We start from the raw sequence: 23158 nt of genomic DNA on the forward strand, positions 1-23158 counted from the left end.
AATTCTATTCCAGCCTTGGGGTGCTGTCTGTGTGGAGTTTGCATGTTCCCCCACTGTTCATATGGGTTTCCGCCAGGTGCTGCGGTTTCCTCCCACAGTCCAGAGATCTACTGGTAGGTTAACTGGTATCTGGAAGAAATGGCCCTGGACGTGAGTGGGTGCTTCTGTGTCTGTGAGTGCCCTGTGATGGAGCTGTCTAGGGTGTATCCTGCCTTGTGCCTGTTGCTCACTGGGATAAGTTCTGGCCCATCCACAACCCTGAACTGGATAAATCCGTTAGAAAATGGATGGATGGATAATCGCAGGATAAGTATGGAACTGAAGGAAACTGCAGCCACAGCGGCACGCTGCAAGCTGACCTTCGCAGGAACTTCAGGATTAGCTGTTTTGTGAATGGGATTTCAAATCAAATCAAAATCAAATCAAAGTTTAGTTATCAAATGCACAACAAAACAGCATGCAGCAGTAGTTGCTGGCAATGAAATGTCTTTTCTGCAAGCTCACAAAAATCACAAGAATCACAAAAATCACAAAATTCACAAAAACACAAAAATCACAAATCACAAAAATCACAAAACTGAGGTTACGTTTTTTGAAATGGAATAAAACTCAATATGAATAGAGCTGTTATGTGTCCACGGTGTATGCAATATATACAAGTAGTGCAGTTATGCTGAATAGAGTGAAAACTGTGTGTCCATGTAGCCATTACAGGTGATTTGCTGAGGCGAACACTGGGAGATTGCGTGAGAATGTCATAGAGGGTATCTAATGAAGACCCAGGAGGTGCTGATAAACATTCTCACGCAGGACTAATTAGAAAGGGGAAAGCTAGAGGGCCCTCTAGTGGTGCACAGTGGGAAATCCCTTCCCACTGTCACACAGAGGACTGCTGTTCCACCTTTGCTCTTAAGGGCTTAATTGACCCAAAACTTCAGGTTAACCAGGAGAATCAGTTTTTTTCAAGGTCCTCAGGCCAGCAGCTGTATCACCCTGCAGCTCTCAACTGACAGCCCACTGAAGCTCAGCAGCGCTGAGCCTGGTCAGTACCTGGCTCCCAGTGTCTGGGCCAAATTTCCCCCCTTGGCCTTTACTGTGGGCTCCATATTGTCCCCATGTATGATGGGCTTGCAATTGCCCTGAGATGGACTGGTGTCCTGTCCAGGGTGTACCCTGCCTTGTGCTCGTTGCTTGCTGGGTAGGCTCTGGCTTCCCGCAACACCATATGGTATAAAATGGTTTGGTCAATGACATGACATGACAAAGGTCCTCAGCTGTTGAGGAGTTAAAGAGATCTAGGATGTTTTCATTGCTGTGCTAAAATGTAGAGAATCTTTATACATAGGTATTTGCAGTTTGCTTTGTGGAGGTGGTGGGTGAAACAGACTTTGGGTTTGTGATAAATAGGGTTTAACAGGAGCTATCCTGTCCCCATAACAACAGGACAGCAGCTCCGATATTCTCCTGCTGGGTTATTACAGAGCCAAAGACATGCAGAGCAAAGATCACTCTTATCCGAGGGGTGTGGCGAGGCTAGAGTGCAGAGCACGCAGCCCCAACTTCCAGTGCCCAGTCACACAGCGAACTGTTAGTGAAACGTCTGGGGCTGCTGTCTATTTTTGGGTTAAGGCCATTTGCTCTAATTAAGACACTGCTATTTAACACCACCCTAAAACGACTTAAGACTCTTCCAGAGGTAGCGGTTGGATTTTGTAAGTATGGTTCCTACTTTTTCAGATGTTTTAACCAGCAATCAGTGTCTGAGAGTAGGAATACTGTAGAGGTGAGTACAGACCAGAGGGAGATTCACTCAGACTTTGCGCACGAAAAAACACCAATTTATTGGAGAGAGGGGATTATTTTCTTAAAAGCCTGCTTGTTTTACTCTTTCTTTTGAGCATTTACTGTGCAGTCATTTACTACAGTTTCATTTCTTCAAGTGTTTAGATGGAAAAAGAAAAATGAAAGTCGTCCTCGAGCTAAAGAGGTTGTCTGACTGGGTTTGTGGGATCTGCAGATAAAAAGGATTTCCATTTGAGCAGCGTGCAAGCGAGAGAGATCAGCGGAGCACTATGCCCTCTCTTTTCTCAGCTTTCACTTCCAGTTCGCATGAATCGCTTGGACTGATGTTTGCTGCTCAGCTAATGTCTCTGGGTCGGCCCTGGAGGAGAGGTGTGTCCCTCACTGACTGTGCCGCATGTCTGCAAGCACTTCGGAGACCACAGGGGTCGCCCTGGTTCACTAGTCCCACCCTGCATCACAGCTTAGGGAACCATGGTCACAGCTGACCTGGCTCGAACCCGTGATCACAGAGATCAACCCGTACTGGAGTGAATGCCCTTTCTGGTTAGGTCATTCAGGACGTCTGCTGTTGTGGTTTTGAGGTGCAGTACAGCACCCCAGTTGCTCCAGTTCACACAGTATCGATAGAAGGATTAAACCGCTTTGCTCTAGTTTCCAAACTCTCAATTCACTTAGTGCTAATTAAAAAACAGCAGTAACTACCTCTCAGTCCCGCAACATGTCAACCATAATCATTTACTACTTACACAGCAATGACTCGGATTCCAGATGCAGAACTGGATTTATCAGTCACATTTGCAAATAGATGTTTGTGGGACACCTCTGCATCTCAGGACAGGAATATAATGTACTTGCATATACAGTATGAAAGAAGCTATCAAGTCATTTCATTTTATGAAGATGCACAGAAAAAAAAGACATTCGAGTATTCAAAGTGCTGGTGACTCTGCCTCTTTTAAACAAAACAACTTGCACACCATTCTAAAGTTTTAATTAGACCTGCAAATCCTTGTTTTATGTACCTGCATGTCTTTAACAGTTTAACACAAGGGAATCTCCAGTCAGGGTATTTTGTCCATCAGGTTCTACACGAGGGATGTGACCGATCACCTTCAAGCTCTTGAGCACAGCAAACACTTCAGGTGCTCTCGCTGATGGAAGTCAGAAATCGTTAGAAGAAACGATACAAACAAAGGTTATGTTAGATAAGGGAATACGGACGGTTTTGCAACTGTTGATGGCAGCCGAAAGGCCAATCTAATTTGTCAGGGCACAAATGTTGAGAACACAGGACCATGATTCAGTATCACTATGGCAGTCATCTACACATCTGGGGAGCAGGACTTTCCAAATCTCGTCAGTGACAGGCTACACTAAGAGCTCTCAAAAGGGCTGAAGATATCCTACACTCAGCAGTCAGGTCGTTCTCCCCACCCCAGCCAGTCACCACACCCTGGGGTGGCAAGGGGAGGTACAAGCCACTATCAGTTGCCACATCTGCGCCAGTGAGAAGCAGAGCTCAAAACACACATACGGGTGTCAGGTCGTCCCTGGATTGTCCGAGCTTCATTCGTGCCAGCCATCCCTACTTCCTCTGCTGTGCTTACATTAATGCCGTCCACGAGTCAGCTTTGTTTTAGTAAAGGAAAAAAAGAAGTGAATCAGAGAAAAACACCTCTGCAAGGATACAGGGTCTATAGGAAATATAAACGTGCTTGTACACCAATCGATTGCACAGGCAACCATGCTGCGCCTGTTATAGTTTATATCTTGAGGACGAGCAAGCCACCCTGACCAACTCTCCCTTTGAGCCCATGGCATAATGGGGTGGGGTGGCAGCGACTGTCGCTGAACTGTTGCCGGCTGGGTTTCCCAGCCCTGCCTGATCTCACGCAGGGCCCCAATCTTCCCAACAGCGCCCCTGTTAGCCCGTTAGCAGAAATGCCATGGAGGCTCCAGACACAGCCAACAGCCTGAGGCACAGGAACACCAAGCCCGGAGAGGAGAGCCCCCCAGCAGGAAGTAAGCAGTTTCCCCCTCTTTCTCTCTGCATTCCTTGTGCTTCAAAATACAGTGATGAAACTGAACACTCTAATTGATTTCTAAAAACTACAGGTGAAAACATCAGGGTTGATTTGTCTTGCTGTGATCAATAGTTCCACTGTTCCTTGCTCCTATTTCTTGTAAAAAGCATGAAGATATCCTTGGAAAAACAGAAACAAAATACTTGTGTTTAAAGTGCAGAGATAGTTAAACATGTGACCACTGTATAGGTCTAAAACCCCCATGGATGTATGAGATAAGAAAAGCTGAAGGCAGAGCTCAGACCATTCCTGATCAATAACAACAAGGATCAATAAAAATTAACTGGGCCACTGGGCCACAAATCAGCAGCGCTGTACCAACACAGCAGGCACTACCACTTGGACAACTAGAATGATCTCCACAGCAGAGAACACAAAGCTAAGCTAAACCTAATTTTAAACTGTGGATGACAATAATAACTGTAGCAATCTTCCAAACTACTTCATTTACAATGGAGTGGGAAAATTGCCCAAAGTAGAAAGAAAAGACTGCACACTTTTAAAGCTGTCATTTAAATGCATAAAATGATGCTAAAGCCAGGTGCAGGGGTGAATATACTTTCGGCAAGTGCCCAGACTTGTATATCAACCAGTCTTTTGCACGTCACGATTTCAAGAAGGTACAACATTCCCATGCTTTGGCCACAGAGCTTGTGACAGGTGGAGTCTGTACCCAGTGATTGCAGCTCTACAGCTCTTGTGTTGCAGGGGAGGGAGATGGCAAGGAAGGGGCTGAAGTTCTGCTCCAGTGGAAGAGACACATGGAGGTAAGGAGCTGCTCCCCATGATCACAGGATACTGAATGATTAGGGTCGTCTCAGTTCAGTGTAAGCGAGAGAGGATATTGAAACCTACATGCAAAGAGAATCGAAAATATGACCAAAATCTGATTCTGGACACCTCTTGTGTTTGTCATAAGGCTCACCTAGCAGAGTTAGCCTGTCTTTCTCCTTCTCCTTCTGATCACTCACTTTAACACACAAACCCTTCTCACAGCACATCAAGGCAGAGCTGCTGGATCAGATGAGTGACCTAGTGGACAAAGCCATAGACGAGTCCATTCAATCGTACGCCAGGCACAAAAAAGCGCATGCAGATACCAATGGAGTGGAGAAGGCACACAGGTAGTATTTTACATTGTACTGCATACATGCTATTGACAAAATTACACTGATTCAGCTACAGTAGATCCAGTTTTCTCTACTGCAGACTGCTCTTGTTTATTTCAGGAATCAGAGACTGGAAGATGGGAAAGTATTTGTGGAGAGAAGATCTCTGCTAGAGTAAGTAAGCATCCCTGGACCCTGATGCACAGCTCAAGTTCCATGAAAGCAGTGCATTCATCACAGGACACTCAGAGGTTATAAAGAACACAAGATGTATTATCCCTTCGTTTCAAAGGTTGCTGCACCAGGTAATGGAGAAGCACCAAGGCAAAATTTGTAAAGCAAAAGTTTAAGACTTTTAAGACTTCAAACATCCGCAAAGCTCTTTCAAGAGTCAAGATATTGCCTGCGTACCCCTAAAATGTCAAGATGAATTCTTGAATTTGTTTGAAGCATTTTTAAAAAATGTTTTTAATGGATGCCCTGCTATAAGGCCCTGCCAGAGACACAGAGGGTGTACTGTCCTCAATCCCATCTCCGCTGTATTCCTAACTGGGTCTGGGGTGGGGTCTGATCTCCGCAGTGAGCTGTTCGAAATCAACCACATCAGGACTATCTATCACATGTTCGTGGCTGTGCTGTGCGTCTTCATCATCAGCACCATCACTGTGGATTTCATAGACCAGGGCAGGTACGTGGAAACTGCACCATCGCGCCTATGGAGTATGTATCTAATTCAGAACATGAAACAATTCATAGAGTACAGGTCCCGTAGGCAAGTGGATTATTTTGTCAGAGAGCGATGACCTTGATCACAGCATGGACATGAAATCGCAGTTTGTCCTCGATTGCGGCATTCTTAAAAATGTGCTGAAGCAGGACAGGATAAGACCTTTTCAAAACATGAATCCAATTCCTAAGACACGTCTGTCTTTCTAAATCCCGTCCACGCCAGTCACATCATAGCGCTCTGGCAACAGGGTGCTTATGCAATGTGCTAGAAATGGTATTTCAGAAGGCTCACAAACGGCTCTCAGTTCTACAGAAGCACATAGGAGTCTCAGTGGCTTCTGTCTGCCTGTCCTAGGTTGGTCCTGGAGTTTGATCTGCTGTTCTTCGCCTTCGGGAAATTTTCTACCGTGGTCTTTGCCTGGCTGGTCATGTTCGGCTACACCCTGGCCATCCCGTACAAGGCGCTGTGCCTGTGGGGGGGGTGTTACCACTCGTCCGGCTTTCGCAGGGCCTTGACCGCGGGCGTGGGGGTCCCGCTGATGGCCTGCCAGGCCTGCGTCCTGGGGGTGTACCCCATCTACGTGGTCATTCAGCACAGCCTGCCCCCCGCCTCCCGTTTCATCGTCATCCTGGAGCAGGTCAGTTCCACTTGGCGGTGTCTGCTCTGTTACTGGGCTCAGCACGAGCCCCGCCGATGCCACAGTCACACAAACACGCACCCACGCTATACAACGAACAACATGATGGGTGCTCACATGTGATCCTTGCGAGCTGCAGGAACTTTCCTTGGGTTTTCTTTATACGCGAGCTCTTCCTTACCTGAACCGACTGCATCCCAAATCGTTAAAATGACCGGCTTTCCAAGACCTGTGTCGGTAAGGGAATAACGAGATCCGTGACCCTGTGGGATTGCGTAGCCCTGTCTCAGATGGACAGCGAAAGGGGGAAAGCATTTCAGAATCAGGCTGTTACTACCTTTGCGCACTTTCACGGATAATGCCTGCCATGCTGAAAATAAAAAACGCTACATGGCTACCTCCTCCATGAAAATTATTACGCTGTGGGCTGCCACAACCTTTGACTGTGCACTTCTACCTCAACACCATGCTGTACATGTAGCAGAGTCCATGTCTCCTACCGTCTGCCAAAAGTCTGTCACCAGTCCTAGACAAACGCCAAAGACCAGGAAGACCAGTTATTTCTGGAACAAGCAGACGTCAACTACACGCTGAAAAATCAAAAGCACGGGAGAGTCGGTCGGAGGCTCTACAGCTGAAACATTACGCGTCTTCTCTTTCTTTTGACCTCTTCAGCGCATAAATGACCTCCTGCTTGTTCCTCAGCAGCTTGCGAGCTGACACAGCTCTCCAGTCAAACCTGATGCTGAATAACCTGGTGTGAGATATCTAATATTTGAGATATCTGTGGGACCTGTCAAGACTCCAGGCTCCCCAGCTCCATAAAACCAGACCTCAACCTGATTCACATGCAGAGATACTGTAAGACGAGCAGCCCTTCAGAGATATGAAATTGCCTCTGGATTCCAAAGGGCAAGGCAAGGGAGGGAGGTTTGAACTTAAGGACATAGAACATAAAACAGACTGCAAACAAGAGGAGGCCATGTATTGTCTTCAACAGCATTGCTAGGTAGCGTGTTCCATACTCACACATTTCGGCATACAGTAACACATGTTGCACACTGGGACAGCGCCACTCCACAGCGTCTTGATCCTTATGGAAAGGTTCTCCCACTGCATACTGGGGGATTCTGAAATGGGGTCACCCCACCAGCAAAGTGGTGGTGGGAGGAACCAGGTTATCCTGTGTATTAGATGTGTGGGAGCCTTTTATTTTATTTCTATTATCTTATTGGCATCCTGAATTTAACTGCTCAACCATAGGCGAGAAATCTTCCTTACGTTCCGAAAAGAAAACTGAACAACACAAAATCACGCAATGCTCACAGGTCTGTCAAGAACACGGGACTGTGCAGCCACGCTGTTGTAAAGATTCTGTCAACTCCTTTCTGTCTCACAGATACGATTCATGATGAAAAGTTACTCCTTCATCCGAGAAAATGTGCCAGAAATCATGAAAGCCAAACCAAAGCAGGGTAAGAGTTATGACACAGGTTGGTTCTGCCAGTCTGTTGCCCGACACAGAGCCTGCACTGCTGCAGGATCATTAACTCTATGCGCTAAAATCTGTAGTTGTGACTGTGCTCTCACCAGGAGCCTTATTTGGAGTCATTAGAACAGAAGAGAAGTTGCACACTTTTTGAGACAGGGTCAGTTGGCCCAGTAGGTTGTTTTGGCTCCTAGTAACTAAGTGATCTGAGGATCATATCCACTTTTTTCTTCAGAAGGTGCCAGGATGTTTGTTTCCAAAGTGTGTGGGAGGGTAGCTTGTTCAATACTCCTCCACCCCTTTGTGCAAAGAATCTCCCCCTGTTCTCAGTTTGTGCTGTCCCTTGACGTCAGCTTATTCACTGTTGATCTATGGAGCTGATTCCGAATACTTTAACTGCCTATCCGGAAAACTGTCTATTACTGCTGTCCCACATTGTTGAGAAGATGAAAATGACGTGAAACTTTTTCCTTACCATCTTCAAGCAGTGTTTCTCCTCTCTTACATGTAGTTTATCTTTATCTTAAATCAAACTGCTTCTGCACTGATTAGCTACAGGTAGGTCTATCGAATGGGCAGAACTTGATTACCGTCTTAGCTAAAAGCCACACACTCACACCATATGCAGTATATATAATCTGACTGTTACAGTTCTATACCCCCAATTATTGACCGCATTGCTCAATCTTTTTTGACCTTGAAACATTTACAGTGCTTCTTTATCTTTGTACAAAGAAAACAAAGTATATGAATACTGCTCTGTGCTTTATTTCACACAGGAGAATGTCCTAAGTTACCAGAGTTCTCCAGTTATTTGTATTTCCTGTTCTGTCCAACTCTGATCTACAGGGAGTCCTACCCCAGGTAAGGGAAAGCTAAGGCAACAGATTCCCCAATTTTTTACCCACTGGTTTAAATGTACAGCAGATGAGATAACACACTTGGCAGTGTAATTTTTATAACTGCTTAGGAATTGAATTGCCGAGTTTAAATGAATTTGGTTTATGGGTGTATACAACAGATAGGTTGTTTGTCACTGAACTGTTGCCGCAACTTGCACAACATATTCACATTGAATTACAAATGATTACTCTTTAATAAATTAATAAGAATAATTCTGTACCATGGCAGGAATCCATACATTAGATGGAATTATGTAGCTGTCAAGCTTGCACAGGTAAGATATTCATTTTTTCAAGGTTATCTATGATCTGCACACTTGTGATTTAATTTTTACTACTAAATACACTCAAAGTCCACTTTATGGTTAAGCAAACAAAGTCACACCTTAGACTGTTGGTCCAGAGGTTTGATGTATATTTTATGAGTCATCAGTTTATTATAGACTGGTGTTCTACAGGGTGGTAATAAAGCATCTATAAATAAATGCCACACTAATGAGATTAGGTATAGTTTTAGGGTGCCTGATTAACATTCACAAGTGGTAGTTAATTATCATTAACAGAGTATCTATGATCTTTATACTTAATCTAGTGTTATCACAAAAAAAAAAAAGATTAATCCAAAAACTAATGCAGATGCCAGTGTACACATTTTATTAAAAAGATTCATGAGAATCATGCAATTAAGGATGACAACAGCAACGTATACTCCCCTCTTAAGAGTCAAATCTTACTTAAATTTAGCAGAGTGCGCCCTCTATTGGAAGAACGGGGTAATACTGCCCGAATTACAGTACTAATAGTGTAGTAGGCACAGGCAGCGATGGGACCCTGGGTTTAACTCTGGACCTGGGGTGCTATCTCTGTGGGGTTCGTATTTATGTGGGTTTCCTCCGAGAGCTCCAATTTCCTCCCACCATCCAAAGACATGCTAGTAGGTAAACTGGCCTCTCGGAAAAAGTATGTGATGTGAACACGTGCGCGTGTCCGTGCCCCACGACGGTCTGGCGTCCTGCTGGGACAGCCTCAGACTCCCCCGTGATCCAGAATTGGAAGGAACGATTTAGAAACGGATGGATGGACAGTGTAGCGAGTCTGTCCTGCCTGGTTGATGGGAGGCAGGCTGGGTCTACAGGAACACTGCCAATAAATGGGTCTTCTGATGTTTCTGGGAGGGTGGTGTTTCATCACCAAAGACTAACCTAGAATGCCTTGTCTACTACATAGAATGGAATTTTTTCCCTTCGTTTTCAGGTAAGTCTACAGACCCATTTCAAACTATTAGAGTGTACAATAACAAGCCAGAGGTCTCTCACCAATAAAGAAAAGTAACAGATTCACACTTCTCTACTGCCAAGTCTGAGGCCTGTCAGCCACCTGTCTCTCTCTCTCCTCCCCCTGCCTCGCCCGCAGATTCTAGGCTGTCTGTTTTATGGGTATTTCATCCTGGTGCGCCTGTGCATCCCGGTCTTCACTAACATGAACAACCAGCCCTTCAGCACCAGAACGCTGGTCCTCTCTCTGTTCCACGCCACCCTGCCAGGTACTGCTGCTTCCATCCCCCACTCTGCACAACGCCGACCTGCGCTGTGGGCGTTCACTGAACTGTGGCGCGGTGGGTGAGGTGATTGGCTCACCAGCCCTCCTCTCTCCTGCAGGGACGCTGATCCTGCTGCTCTGCTTCTTTGCCTTCCTACACTGCTGGCTCAACGCCTTCGCGGAGATACTGCGGTTCGCCGACAGGATGTTCTACAAGGTGAGTGGCCTCGCCTAGAATCTCATCGTAATTTCAGACCCACCAACCCTACACAATGACAGTGAGCCACCTCCTGTGGAACCAAGCCAGCCCTCCCAGAAGTCCTGTTAATCAAAGCACAAAGCCGGCATGGGCTTTGCTCATCCTCTGCGATACTGACAAGGTAGACTGCTAGATCAGCACTGTATAACTCAGCATTCTCAGCTCTTCCAAAAATAAGACTCCTTCTGTGTGACGTTTGCATGTTCTTCTGTATCCAAGTGAGTTTTTTCGAAAGCTCTCTGGTTCCCTCCCATTTTCCAAAGATGTGGTGTTTGTGTGTGCCTAAGATCCCTGCAATGGACGGATGTCCTGTCCAGACTGTAGTCCTTGTGCTTCCAGGACAGACTCCGCGTTGCTGGCACCTTTGCCACAAACAAAGGCTTTCTGCAGGATGTATGAGCATCGTCTTGCCGGTGCATTCAAGCACCATGGTAGTGCTGACTAACAGCATGCCCCTCCTACAGAAAGCTCAATCTCGTGCAGAAAGCATGCCCATGTCCACGATGTTGTCGATTATAACCGCTCCGAATGAAACTTATTTTTTTTTCCCTCCCATCAGGACTGGTGGAACTCTACCTCCTTCGCCAATTACTACAGGACCTGGAACGTGGTTGTGCATGACTGGCTCTATCATTACGCCTACAGAGACTTCCTGTGGGTAAGTAAAAAAAAAAACCCGGTTCATTTCCTGGGAGGTGGACCGCAGAGCCATGGGACACCTGGCAGACAGGAAGATCTAACCTGCCACTGGCGAACGAGCAGCGGGCGCTGCCCAGCTTTCCCGCTGTGCTCAAGCTGAAGCCGGAGGTCATTCTTCTCATATATGATTTCACTACAGGCCCTGAAAAAATTGAGCAACCACTCCTCTAAATGGGGATAATTTGCGAAAGATGTGTAAAATCACTACAGAGCCCTCGGGCCGGGAGGGTTGATGTGGCTAGACAACTGAGGGTTGTCCCACAAAAGTCCTGCTTTCCAGCCGAGCTCCTTTCTAAACTGAGCAGACAGGGGGCTTGGCTGGAACCTGTGCAAGGGTGCAAAGCTTGCTCACAGTCCCCCGGGGGCGCACTCCTGGGTGTTTCTCCACCAGCTCTTCAGCAGGAGGTTCCGCACCGCCGCCACGCTGTCGGTCTTCATCATCTCGGCCGTCGTCCACGAGTACGTCTTCACGCTGTGCTTCGGCTTCTTCTACCCCGTCATGTTCTGCCTCTTCGCCGTCATCGGGGGTGAGGGCCCGCCGTGCGTGCGCCGACTCTCCCGCGGGCAGGGAAAAAAAAACACCCTGTGGGACTGTGCCTTTCCTTTGTGCAAAACTCAGGGGGTTTCCCAACTTTGATCCCAGGAGATCCCAGCATGTTTTCTGTGTTTCTTTACATCGACAGCTGTCTTTCGTCCAGTTAAACCTTTGCTGGTTCAGTTTGACTCTCTTCTGCCAGGTGTGGAGAGGATTCTAACTTCGAGAGACATACTAGTAATTTTGCTGCTTTCCAAGCCCCGGGGGCTGAGATCATTCATTTACTGGGGATTGGGCAGTTTGCCCACAGTGGAGCACCAGAGCTCTTTGTCCGATGTTCTCATACTTAACTGAGCAGTAATCCCCAGGGTGACAAGTGGCAGCATCTGACATATGCCGGGTCTGTGCTCAAACGTTGGCCTCTCCTCTCTTCCTGCGTAACACAGTCAGATCTGATGCAAACTGGCTAGGAAGGGAACAGTGATCACTTTTAATTACAGTGCTCATCGTGAACAGTCGGAGATGGGCCCTGGCAGCTGACATTCTCAAAGTAATCCAGACAGCAGATGTGGCAAGGGCGGGCACAGAGCGAGATCTGCCTGTGCTCTGCTGCTTCTGTGCCCCAATCACTCTCTGCTGGAAGCACTATGTCTTTTGGCCATTGCCCATAATCAGGCTTTGCTGCAGTAATCTGCTTCACTCCAATCTGTGACAACTGACTCCTTCCATTTGTGAAAGGAGCTTGATCAAACATCCTGCTTTTCAAATGCTGAGGCATTCATTTCCTACACCTCCAAATCCCCTCGCAGGAGGAGTAATTTCTTTTGGCATCCATCCCTGGCTCAGCTTGGAGCTTAGCACTCAAATTGATTTCTGCCCTATCCATTGCAAAATGCAAAGGCATGCACACTTCCTGTACTGTACAGACCATACAGTACATGGAGCGCATACGCCCAGATGCGCCTGGTAACTCATTACAACATCTGCTTCCCTTCCCAGTGATCTTCAACTTCACAATGAACGACAAGAGGCAGAGCCCCATCTGGAACATCATCATGTGGACCTGTCTGTTTATTGGCCAGGGAATCCAGGTGTGCCTGTATTGCCAAGAATGGTACGCCCAGATACACTGCCCACGCAAAGAGGTGTGTACCAGTATCAGACCGATCAACGCTGCGATCCATCTAACTCTGAACAGAAGCAGAAGCTCAGTTACAGACACGGACTGCTAACATCATTTAGTATGCAAACATATATATAGTAAAAGTACAGAGAAAACATTGGTTCATTTGAGAACTTGTGCCCTGTCCAACTTGAAACAGACCTCACTGCTGTTCAGCACTACATCTGAAATCTACTGTACCTCACTGGGTGTCAACACAGACAGAAGGAAGATTTACAATGAGATAAGGTCGCTTTTTCCAGCGCAGAATAATTGTATTCATATTTAAACTTCCCCAACATGAAACATGACTGATATGACCTGCTGACTGCAACGCTGATTGATATGAGTTACTCTGCTGCATGACTGCTGAGACCAGAGACAATCCAGTCCATGTTCATCTATGTTGGCGTTGCATGCAGTTTCAGTAAATATGACTCACAGGAAGACTGTTTATAGGTCTCTGTCTGTCTGTCTATTGTGTATAAATTGATGTATATATAATTTTCATTGTACGATATGTGCACCAACAATAAAACAGAAGATACAGTGCAACAGATCTTTCGAAAAAAGCACCACATTTTTATACCAGCTGCAAGAAATTGTACTGATGAAGCAGAAACGTGATATTTTTAATATGGCTTTAACATGACAGATTTACTCCACATGCAGCAAAATGCCTGAAGTACACGGCAGCTGCTGCTGGCATGTGCCAGATCCCAGTAATTCGTAAATCCTGAAACAGATCACATGGCTCTGCAATGGGAGTCTTACCTGTCTTATTAACTGCGTATTCACCTGCATTAACAAAGGGTGCTGCACACGCCACATACAAAAATAAACCTAAAAAGAGCACACTATACTGTATACTGTATGTAGTGTCTTGACAATGACATGTGCTATGCTTCCTCTGTCTTCTTGTTGTTCTGGTGTAGGGGGGCTTCTGGGAGCTGGTTACCCCTCGGTCCTGGTCGTGTCGGCTGCAGGCTTAGCCGGAGTCACCATGCGGGGGGCAGGGAGCACTGCAGCAAACCCACAGGACCCGGCAAGCAGACCACATGGCCGCCAGATCCATCAGACCCCTAGCAGCACAGTTCAAGGACCATCTGAGTTTAGGACCATCCACACAGGGTTATGGTAAATTTATGGCAATGTCATTGTTACGTCCTGACGTGAACATCTTGGATTAAATGAATTTGAAACCTCAACTGCCTGGAAACAAGGAATTGTAGCATGTTCTTGTGGAGGGACCAAGTAAACGCAGTGTGTCCTCTGCCCGCTGCCCCTCGTGACTACCTGAAGTGTCACTGCCATGTTGCACAGGTGATTCTGCAATGTACTTCAAGGCACACTGGCTGCTGTGAAACCTGCTGAACTCCCTATTGGAACATTATTTCATTACAACCATCCATTTAAATGTATCATGCTGCCAGAATAAAACACAGTCTCCGATCTCAATTGAAACAGCTCTTTCATTCCACACTGCACTCACAATCAGAAGCACATGTCTACTTTTCAAATTTCACATATGGTTTAGTTTTATTCATAGGGACTGTGCAAACATGGATGAAACTGGCTGAATGTGGTTTCTAACCCTCATTCTAGGATGGCCTGGATGGCTAAAGAGTGCTTCATTTCTTATCTTGCATGGGCTAGCTGCCAGGTAGCTTGTTCGTATAGCGAAGAGCTTTTTCTACAGGTCCCCTCTGCCCAGCAACTGTCTGATGCCTCTGTTTGCCCTTGGACAGGAAAGAGAGCAGACGAGCTTTACAACTGCTAGAATTGTACATCACTACAAAAAAATCTAAGAAATGAGCAAGGGGTCAGGGGGTTGCTTTTCACTGTCATGCCTGATTTACACTCTTTCCCAGCAGGAGTTGTGATTTGTCTTCATGAGGGAACCCCCATGCAGCAGAAATATACTACTGCTCATGGTTAGTAAGAACTGGGGGAGCTGTACAATCAGACGTGCCACATGACTGCACTGACCTTGAGCTAAACACCTACAGGATAGAGATGACCTGATCCTGATCGTCTCTGGGTTTCATCCAAATCAGCTCTTAATCAGACCATTAATGGTTAAACTGGAATAATCTGACAACTTCTCCCAGCTCTTTGGGCGCTGGTGCTTTAAGGAGACCTAGAAACCCTGCAGACACACCAGCCCACCATGGCTAGGATAAGGTACCCCTGCGTTACGCCGTACGAAGACACCTTTTGGTTTAGCACCAGCTAGGTTAATCTTGTCTGTCACGCTGCAAATCATCAAGATTGGAGAGATGAAAGCACTTGATCTGCAGCAGGCCAGTGGTGGTGACTCTGGGTCCTGGAAGGCACTGGGTGTTTTGTGTTTCATCCAACCACATTGCTTTAATGAACCATCACTTAACGGCTCAGAACGTCCACTGGTTCTAGATCTTTAGCCACCGCTGCAGGCCTGACGTTTCGTTTCAATCAAGGGTGTCCAAAACTTATCCTGGAGATCCACTGTATCTGTAAGTTTTCTAGGTCTTTCTAAAGCACCAGTACCTGAAGAGCTGGGAGAGGCTGGTACATCTGTGCGATTAAGCCAGTAATGTGATGATTAAGGTCGTTAAGGGCTGAGCCGGAAACCGTCAGACACGTCAGTCCCCCAGGACCAGGACTGGAGACCCCTGCCTCGACACTTGCGACTGTCCTGAATGAGATGTTTGGACCGAGGCTCTGGGCTCAGGTCTGTGTAACAAACCGCCTCCAGGTCTCACAACAGCCGGACGCAAAAGAGGCGCGCCCCTCGTGATTACCTGGCCTGCAGGGACCACAGCGCTGCTCTTCTCCCCTGGTTGATGTCCAGCTCCAGCAGGCGGGGCACGTCGGCCAACAGCGGTCCCGACGTCACCGGGGTCTTTGTTACGATGCCATAACTCCTTGCCGCCACGTTGCTGTCCCACAAGGGCTGAAGATGACCGTGAAGCGGCTCCCTGAAAAACACAGTCCTGTTACCGGAGCCGAAGGATTCCACATTCATTCACATGCTTCAGCATGTGTTCCACATGGGGAAAACTTGCTTCATGCTTTACCGTGACTTCAATGTGCTTTGCTGCTCCTGACTTGGCTCTCCTCTTGGTATACCGCTGCACACATTCAGAGAGCTACGTCCCCACAACGGGGGCGCTGAAGCGAAGTGGGTAAGCCTTTGATCTCCTGACTGACAGGGTGTGGGTGTCACAATCGTAAACCCATTCCTCTTAAAGACACTCCAGCCCTTCCTTGTTTTAGACTCATCTCCCGCACCTGCCTCCGGTTCCAGCCCCCCGTGTTATATAAGCCAGACGTTCCTGCCTATCGGGGCTCAGCTTTGGAAGATGGACACCCGGAAGCCCGCCTACCTGCGAGTCCAGGAGCGACTCGACGGCTTAGGCTTCATCACGGCGTCCTGACCATCTGGGTCCAGGACTGAAGCGTCTGGTCCCGTTGCCCACTTTTTATTGCCCCGACCTGTCTCCAAACTCTGTTTGTCTGTCAGGATGGATTACCCGGTCTTGGACATTTGCTGCACTCTCGGATTTGCCTCAGATTCCCTCGGACTGTTTGCCTCTGCCACACCTCCCCTGAACACTAGTGTACCATGGACACGCCCCCTGTTTTCCTTCCAGCTCCTTGCATGCCTTTTTTCCCGTATTTTCCTCACTCCTCCCTGGATTGTGTTGTCTGCATAGGGTCCTGATAGAACGCTGCGTGACAGTGGGTTCAAGTCCCCACTGCAGACATTGCTGTAGTACCTCCTTCAAAGTACTTGACACCAGAGGCTCCAGTCCCACCCAGCAGACCATTATTTCTGGGGGGCGATTCTGTTCTGGCCTCCTGGCCCAGGAGAGGGGGTGTCTTGGGTTGCCTAGCCTGTTTAATCCTGCAGGAACCAGGATGAGCTCAGACCCGAAGATCTGCTGTGGCTCCAGTCGGGACTTTATTTCTTTTTACACGACTGTTATAGCATTGCCAGCAGTTGTGTCAAACATCCCAAGAGTTTCCTGTGCTTTGAACAAGGTCTGTCAAAAACACTGCTGCTACTTACTCTGGGGGAGAGACATACCTGGTTCCCAAGACAGGCCCCGGCACGTCAAGGCGACGCAGCGTGACAGGACGGGACAAGGCGGGAAGGGAGTGGGGTGGTCTGCCGGGGCTGAGGGACCACACCAGCTTCCTAGGCTCGGCCCGGGACAGGAAGTGCCTCTGCAGGGACGGCTTGGTCTCACAGGAGGAGGGGAAGGGGCTGACCAGATGGAGGTTGGTGTCCTCCCTCATCTAGCAGGAGCAGGCAAAGATGGGAGATGCAAGGGAATTAACCTTGGCACCCTTCAGCCAAGGTCTTCACTGATTTTAGCCTTGAGCCTAACGCCAATCCCTACCTGGCTGAACAGGTACAGCATGTGAGCGAAGCACACTTTGTGTATTTGGTTGATGGTGGCTTGCTTGGCAGCCCAGCGCTGTAAAACCGCTTCCTGGAAGACATCCAGCTTCTTCAGGAAGGAGTACAAGTCCTTGACTGACTTCCCGTTGTTGAGGTCCTTTGCTGTTGTTAACCTTACATTCAGGTTGTACCTTAGACAGGGGAGAAGAAAATGCAAGACATTTCCTCATGCGGGGTCTTACTCCGCTACTCCTGCCACTACTATTACTATCTTGCCATTACTCTTACATTTACCATTTACATGCAAAAATTCTGAGAAACTACTCAAACTGTTTTGTTAAAGTGGATTTCATTTACTTTTGTGAAATGCACACTTCCCTCCAGTGTTTCACACTGGAAACACCACAGCAGGTACAGCTACAGCAGCTACAGCAGGCTGACTTCCATATCACTGGTTTTACATCTGGAAATTTGAAATCCCAGACGAACAAGGGAACTTTTTGCTTTGGCCGACGCTGATGCGTCTCCAAATACAACTATTCGTAAAAGCTTCCTGCATACTCTATCCACACGCCATTACCTCACTTTCTGTATGTAGCAGTAGGCCGTGTATTTTCGGAAGAGACACGCCAGACGCAGCTCGTCAGTGCTCAGAGCCCGTATTATGAGGTCACTAGCCAGGCTGTAGAGCTGCGTGGAGATGTCACCCCTGCGCAAAGCCTGCTGCAGGAGTCTCAGGTTGGTCTTCTGGGACTCCACGTCAACCAGGAAGGTCGTACCAGCCATTCGGGTGTTCAGAAGATGCTCCCCCTCCTCTGGCATCTCCTTTTTGTAGCGGGCCACGTCTTCCTTCAGAGTCTTCGGCTTGGCTCTGCTCATTCGCACCCTCCTTTGCGTGCCCTGACTGCTGGCAACAGAGGTTTCCGTTTGAATTCTTGCTGCTTGATCTCCTTCCTTCCGCTGCTCCAGTCCTGGGGCCATTATGTGCTTGGGCTCACCCGCCTCAACAATCGCCTTTTCCACGAAGACCACCTGCTCCTTGGGCCTGAGGCTCATCTGCTGGTGGATGTCTAAGAGGCTTTCCAGAACCAGCCTCAGCTTGCACAACTGTATCTTTCCCATTCCCTGGACATCATTCAGCTGGTCCAGGAGAGACTGCAGGGTTTTGATTTGATGCGGTCCTAGTTTGGCAGCTTTCCTTCCATCCGGGCCGAGGAGGGCCTTCATCTTGGTGCCTGTTTCCTCGAGGTGTCTATCCTGGGCGTTAAACATCTTGCTGATCTCCTTGAGCATATCCCCAGGATTCCCAGGTGTGTCCTCCCAAAAGCCCGCCGCCCCCAGGTTGTCATCCAGATGGGGCATTTTTACAATACGGTCGGTGAAGGTGCCGTGGAGCTCGCTGACCAGTTTGCTGAAAGCAGACTGGATGGTCTGTTCCAGCAGGTCGTAGAGAGCGACCGCATATGCTGCCCTCTTAGGCTGGTCTTCCACTCCTTGACCAGTCAACAGGGAACGCTCGACGACATTCAGCACAGCCTTCTGAAAGTTCTGGAGGAGCCTGGTGCTGATCTTCTCCATCTCCTCCATGATGCCGTCATTCTGATGAGATGCGGCTGTCCCCTCGTCTTCAGAAAGGAGCACCTCCTCTTCCAGAGTGAAGCTTGGCTCCACGTAGGCGATTTCCTCCTCTGCGGCCAGCTCCAGGGGGGGAGAGCTTTTGATATGTTCCGGCTCCACGGGGGGCACTGCCACGTCCTTGGGCTTCTTTTTCTTCTTGACAGCTTCCGTTTTCTTGCTTTTGGGAACCGGGGAGGGCGCCGGCGGGGTTTGCTTGGCTTCCTCCTGGACGACGCTCAGGAGACTTTCCTCTGGAACTACAATCAGGGCGGTCTTGGTCACCACGGGGGAAGCTTCCTTCTCCATCTCGCCCAACAGCGCGGCGTGCTTCCCTTCGGCACAGGCCAGCTCCTTCTCCAGCCGGGCGGCCTTCTTCTTGAGCGCCTCCACCTCAGTCTTCAGGCGCTCCAGGTTGGGCCGGGAGTCCTCGGACCTCACGCTCTGCAGCTGGGCCGCCAGCTCCAGGTTCTCCTTGGTGCGCTCCTGGAAAGCCCCGCTGATGTTCTGAAGGCCCTTCTGGATGAACTTGAAGGCCAGGCTCAGCGCCTTCTTGCAGGAGAGGGACTTGGCGATGTCCGAGATCATGAAGCTCAGCTCGGCCACTGTCCTGATGCCGAGGCTGGAGTCCTGGAGGAGACGCTCCACGCCGGGCGGCTGCAGCTCCTGGATCTTCATCACCATCTTGGCATCCACCTTACTTTCCCGCCACCACCTCCACACTCCGCCCTTGTGGATGGCTGCCATGACACACAGTGAATACTGCATGTTATTTCAGGAGACACAGATGTATCTCAACACTCAATACATTGTGGTGTTGCCAAGAAGGTATTAAAAAGACTTTGGACAGCCCTGATAGCCCTACTATAAGCATGCCAAGGAGAAACTGCAGGGGATTCAAGGAAATGAACATTGGGAGAGGAAGAGCTGATTACTTAAGTGATGTTAACTACTAATCTGAACGGGGGCGGCATGGTGGCACAGTGGCGTGCATTGCTGCCTCACAGTGCAGCGCCCTGAGATCGGTTCCAGACCTGGGGTGTTATCTGTGTGGAGTTCAGATGTTCTCCCTGTGTTTGCGTGGGTTTCCTCCCACAGTCCAAAGACACGCTACTTGGCTTCTGCGAAAATTAGCCCTGGTGTGAGTGTGTATGTGTCTGTGCCTGTCTGCTGTGTACCCCACCTTGCGCCTGCTGCTTCCCAGTACAGGCTCTGGCTCCTTCTTGAATAAAGCAGTTAGTGCTAATCTGAGCAGAGAACGCCGTGATTGTGACACAAGGGTGCTGACGAGGTGAAGATGAAGGCTTCAGTAGTGGAAATGAGGCCTTCAGGAAAAGGCTTTGCAGAGTAGAAGAAAGGGGCTCCTAATCTATGACAGATAAGCAATGGTAACATAATCTCTCGAGTTTTGTCTGATGTGCAGAGCAAAAACTTCATAGCTTGTCTTTTTGTAAAACGAATAGCACTTCCCATTGACCACTGGGGGGAAAACTGCGGCAGGCTTCGCCCGCTCCGCTGACCTGCTTGTTTCTTCTTGGAGCTCTTGGTGTCCAGCTCGAAGAGCAGGGTGCAGAGGCGGCTCAGCCTGTCGATGCAGCCCTGAATGGCGCCGAGCGATTTCTCGATCTTCTCCTCCATCTCCTCCACCCACTCCTCCGTGATCTCCCTCACCTCTCTGTACTCCTCGTCTTCCTGCACCTCTTGCAGGGCCTGGCCTAGGAACCCAGATTTCCCAAATTACAGATCTATCTAGTCTAATCTAATTCAGTTTTTATGCTGTCATTACTTCTTTACACTAATTAAGTAGTATGTCAATCAGCAGCAGATCAAAAATGTACCTGTAACACCTGCAGGACTCTGACCCTTGTGGACATGAGCCTTTGTTTTTAAATTGTGAATGAAAAGTGAAACACAAGCCAGGGGCCACAAGTGAAAACTGCCTGGAAGTGCATTTAAAAACGGAGGCACCTCTTTACACGAAGGGTTGTGGGAGTGTGGAACAAGCTGTCCAGCCATGTTGTTGAATCTGACACCCTGGTTTCTTTCCAAAAAACAGATGTGCGAGGTCCTCTGATCAATGAACTACTCACTACCTCGTAGGCTAGTTGGAGTGAAACGATTTCCTCTCGTTTGCAACCTTTCTTACACCCATCCCTGCCTGAGACTCTGAATTAATACGGCTCCATACTTCTTACAGCACGGGCCTGCACGTCCGCAGATCCAGGGCAAGACCAAGCGCTTTTAGGCCACCGCAACCACAGCCAGACCCCGCCTCTGTAGACACAGGAGCAGCCTCACCGGTCTCGGTCATCCAGCGCAGGACGCAGCCCAGCTCCGTCTCCTTGTCGTAGCTGGACTGCAGGAAGAGCGCCATGCCCTCGAGCTGCTGGGCGCGTTTCCTCTTCTCCTCCGCGTCGGAGCCCGGCGTCACCCGGCCGCCGCGCTCCGCCTCCAGGGCCGAGCCCAGCCGCACGTGGTGCAGCGCCAGATTGACGCTCCTCAGCACGGCGCGCAGGCTCTCGCCGACGTCCTGCACCGGGGGACAGAGGGGGCAGAGGGAGGGGTCGGCGCCGCGGTCTGCCACAGCCCGACCAACAGTCGCCGCCACACGGCCACACGGCCGGGCTCCCCTCTCTCTGCGTCTCGGCATGATTGTGGAAGAGCATCTACTCCGGTGTCCTGGGCCAGTTTTTACCCATCACACCAAATGTACACCTCTGTTTTGTCACGGCCTTCCGTGCCGAAATGTTCGCCATCATTTTTTAACCCGAACAGGTGAGAATATCCACACGGACATTTAAGAACCCACTAATTTAAAAGCCTGTGGGTAAGAAACTGCCCCTTCTGAGGAAAATACAGAACAGGCATACAGCTCCACCCTTTTGTCAATGGAAACATTAATTAAATAAGATAGATTTTATTTACAATGACACTCTTTTTCTGTCAGTTTTCATATAAAATATATCTGTAGAGTTACACTTGTTGTTTCTCAAAACGGGCGAATCTTCACACGAAAGATTTACTCCGGAGAAAAAATAATATTCCAATTACGCGCGAGTTTCTCTACAAAGTCTTAATGAATTTCAGTACGTATCCAAACAAATCTCTTTCATACCTGCTACACTTTACGTATCTGGCAACAGCCCCCAGACCAAAATGAATAAACTGGTTTATTAATTTACATCGATATATTTCATTTTGAATTTTATCTAACTTAATTTGAAAAGATTGTTACTGTTGAGTCCGTTACCCTCTTAGCCCTGTGCAGCTGCGAAAACTCGATCTTCTTCAGAACCACCTGCACAGAATAGGGGACCTCAACGTTGGAGGACTTCAGCGACGTTTCCAGATCAAGATCGCTCAAATTATCTTTGACGTCCATTTTTTAAAAAAAATTATACTTTTGAGTAGTGAAGCGAAGCTGTCCGCGCGACAAACTTGGCGCAGCCTCCACCGTGTCAGAATAGTCTTGGGTGACGTCATAAACCGTCCACTGTGACGCCTCTGCGCACTTCACCGCGTTGATACAGATCCTCTACATCATTTCAGACGGATATTGCGTTCATGTGAAACTAGCCTCGCTAGACGACAGGCAGATAGCAGAATGCAGATATCGCATGTAATATATGGAATATTTCACTTGCCCTTACTGCCGACGCTTTGTGATTTAAGTGGATAATAATGTAACGCAACGGGGGCTCAGGGGGGCGCCCTTGCCGCATTAGGTCGGCCCCGCACCGTCGGGGGCTCGAACCCGGGACTCCCGCGTCATTCTGCAGGGACCCAGCCCGGTGAGCCAAAGAGAGATCTCTCTACAGCCCAGTAGCTGTAGTCCTGCTATCACGGGGAAGGGCGGTGACGTCACCTGCTCTGGTACGCCGGCTCTTACACAGTGCCTATCGGCCGTAAGCGTTACAATAACTACCTCCATTTCAGCCACTGAGTCAGTCTCCAACGGTTTTGACTCCCTAGCCTCTTTTCCATTTGCTACAACAGGGATCTGAAACCCCGATCACCGGGGAATTTTACAGGTACCCTCTTAACAGGGCTGGACAACTCCAGTCCTGGGGGGTTGCACCACCTGCTGGTTTGCACTCATTAGCAGAATGGAACAAGTTTCACACTTTTCAAAGGCTTTAGGTGGCGCAGTGGCTAGCATTGTTGACTCTCAGTACTGGGGCCCTGGGTTCAATTCTGAAGCTGGGA

The 23158-nt window shown here is 48.6% G+C and overlaps 2 protein-coding genes across 5 annotated transcripts; one reads left to right on the forward strand and one right to left on the reverse strand.

Moving 5' to 3' along the window:
- The first annotated feature begins 1537 nt into the window (after positions 1 to 1537).
- soat2 (sterol O-acyltransferase 2) lies at positions 1538 to 14406 on the forward strand. Its single transcript, XM_088633668.1, has 16 exons — positions 1538 to 1712; positions 3720 to 3825; positions 4596 to 4654; positions 4884 to 5011; positions 5117 to 5170; positions 5577 to 5684; positions 6081 to 6363; positions 7763 to 7838; positions 8632 to 8716; positions 8984 to 9029; positions 10168 to 10297; positions 10413 to 10510; positions 11112 to 11210; positions 11643 to 11778; positions 12786 to 12931; positions 13884 to 14406. Exons 2-16 carry the CDS (start codon positions 3750 to 3752, stop codon positions 13938 to 13940), a joined length of 1581 nt encoding a protein of 526 aa, XP_088489794.1. The 5' UTR covers positions 1538 to 1712; positions 3720 to 3749; the 3' UTR covers positions 13941 to 14406.
- On the reverse strand, positions 2788 to 22418 carry LOC148678505 (uncharacterized). Of its 4 annotated transcripts, none has more exons than XM_088633664.1 (8): positions 22203 to 22418; positions 21251 to 21482; positions 20473 to 20667; positions 17919 to 19692; positions 17337 to 17529; positions 17021 to 17232; positions 15732 to 15908; positions 2788 to 2954 (listed from the first exon to the last, which is right to left on the reverse strand). In XM_088633664.1, the coding sequence occupies exons 1-8, from the start codon at positions 22332 to 22334 to the stop codon at positions 2942 to 2944; spliced, it is 2928 nt and encodes a 975-aa protein (XP_088489790.1). In that variant the 5' UTR covers positions 22335 to 22418; the 3' UTR covers positions 2788 to 2941. The 4 variants fall into 4 exon arrangements, with proteins under 4 accessions (XP_088489790.1, XP_088489789.1, XP_088489793.1 ...); XM_088633663.1 differs by lacking the exon at positions 2788 to 2954 and adding an exon at positions 14461 to 14687 and having other exon boundaries at positions 22203 to 22417; XM_088633667.1 differs by lacking the exons at positions 2788 to 2954; positions 21251 to 21482 and adding an exon at positions 14461 to 14687 and having other exon boundaries at positions 22203 to 22268.
- Positions 22419 to 23158: the final 740 nt, after the last annotated feature.

Source organism: Lepisosteus platostomus, chromosome 1, assembly GCF_059453375.1.
Source record: "Lepisosteus platostomus isolate fLepPlt1 chromosome 1, fLepPlt1.hap1, whole genome shotgun sequence".
Taxonomy (NCBI): Eukaryota; Metazoa; Chordata; class Actinopteri; order Semionotiformes; family Lepisosteidae; genus Lepisosteus; species Lepisosteus platostomus.

Excerpts from the sequence above, each read along its gene's own strand:
- soat2 (XM_088633668.1), top strand. The coding sequence starts at position 3,750 with ATGGAGGCTCCAGACACAGCCAACAGCCTGAGGCACAGGAACACCAAG. Across the intron at positions 3,826-4,595 it reads GGAGAGCCCCCCAGCAGGAA|GGGAGGGAGATGGCAAGGAA; the intron begins GTAAGCAGTTTC and ends CTTGTGTTGCAG. Across the intron at positions 9,030-10,167 it reads TAGCTGTCAAGCTTGCACAG|ATTCTAGGCTGTCTGTTTTA; the intron begins GTAAGATATTCA and ends CCTCGCCCGCAG.
- LOC148678505 (XM_088633663.1), bottom strand. The coding sequence starts at position 22,334 with ATGGACGTCAAAGATAATTTGAGCGATCTTGATCTGGAAACGTCGCTG. Across the intron at positions 20,668-21,250 it reads GCGCTGGATGACCGAGACCG|GCCAGGCCCTGCAAGAGGTG; the intron begins GTGAGGCTGCTC and ends CTGGGTTCCTAG. Across the intron at positions 17,233-17,336 it reads TGCTGTACCTGTTCAGCCAG|ATGAGGGAGGACACCAACCT; the intron begins GTAGGGATTGGC and ends TGCTCCTGCTAG.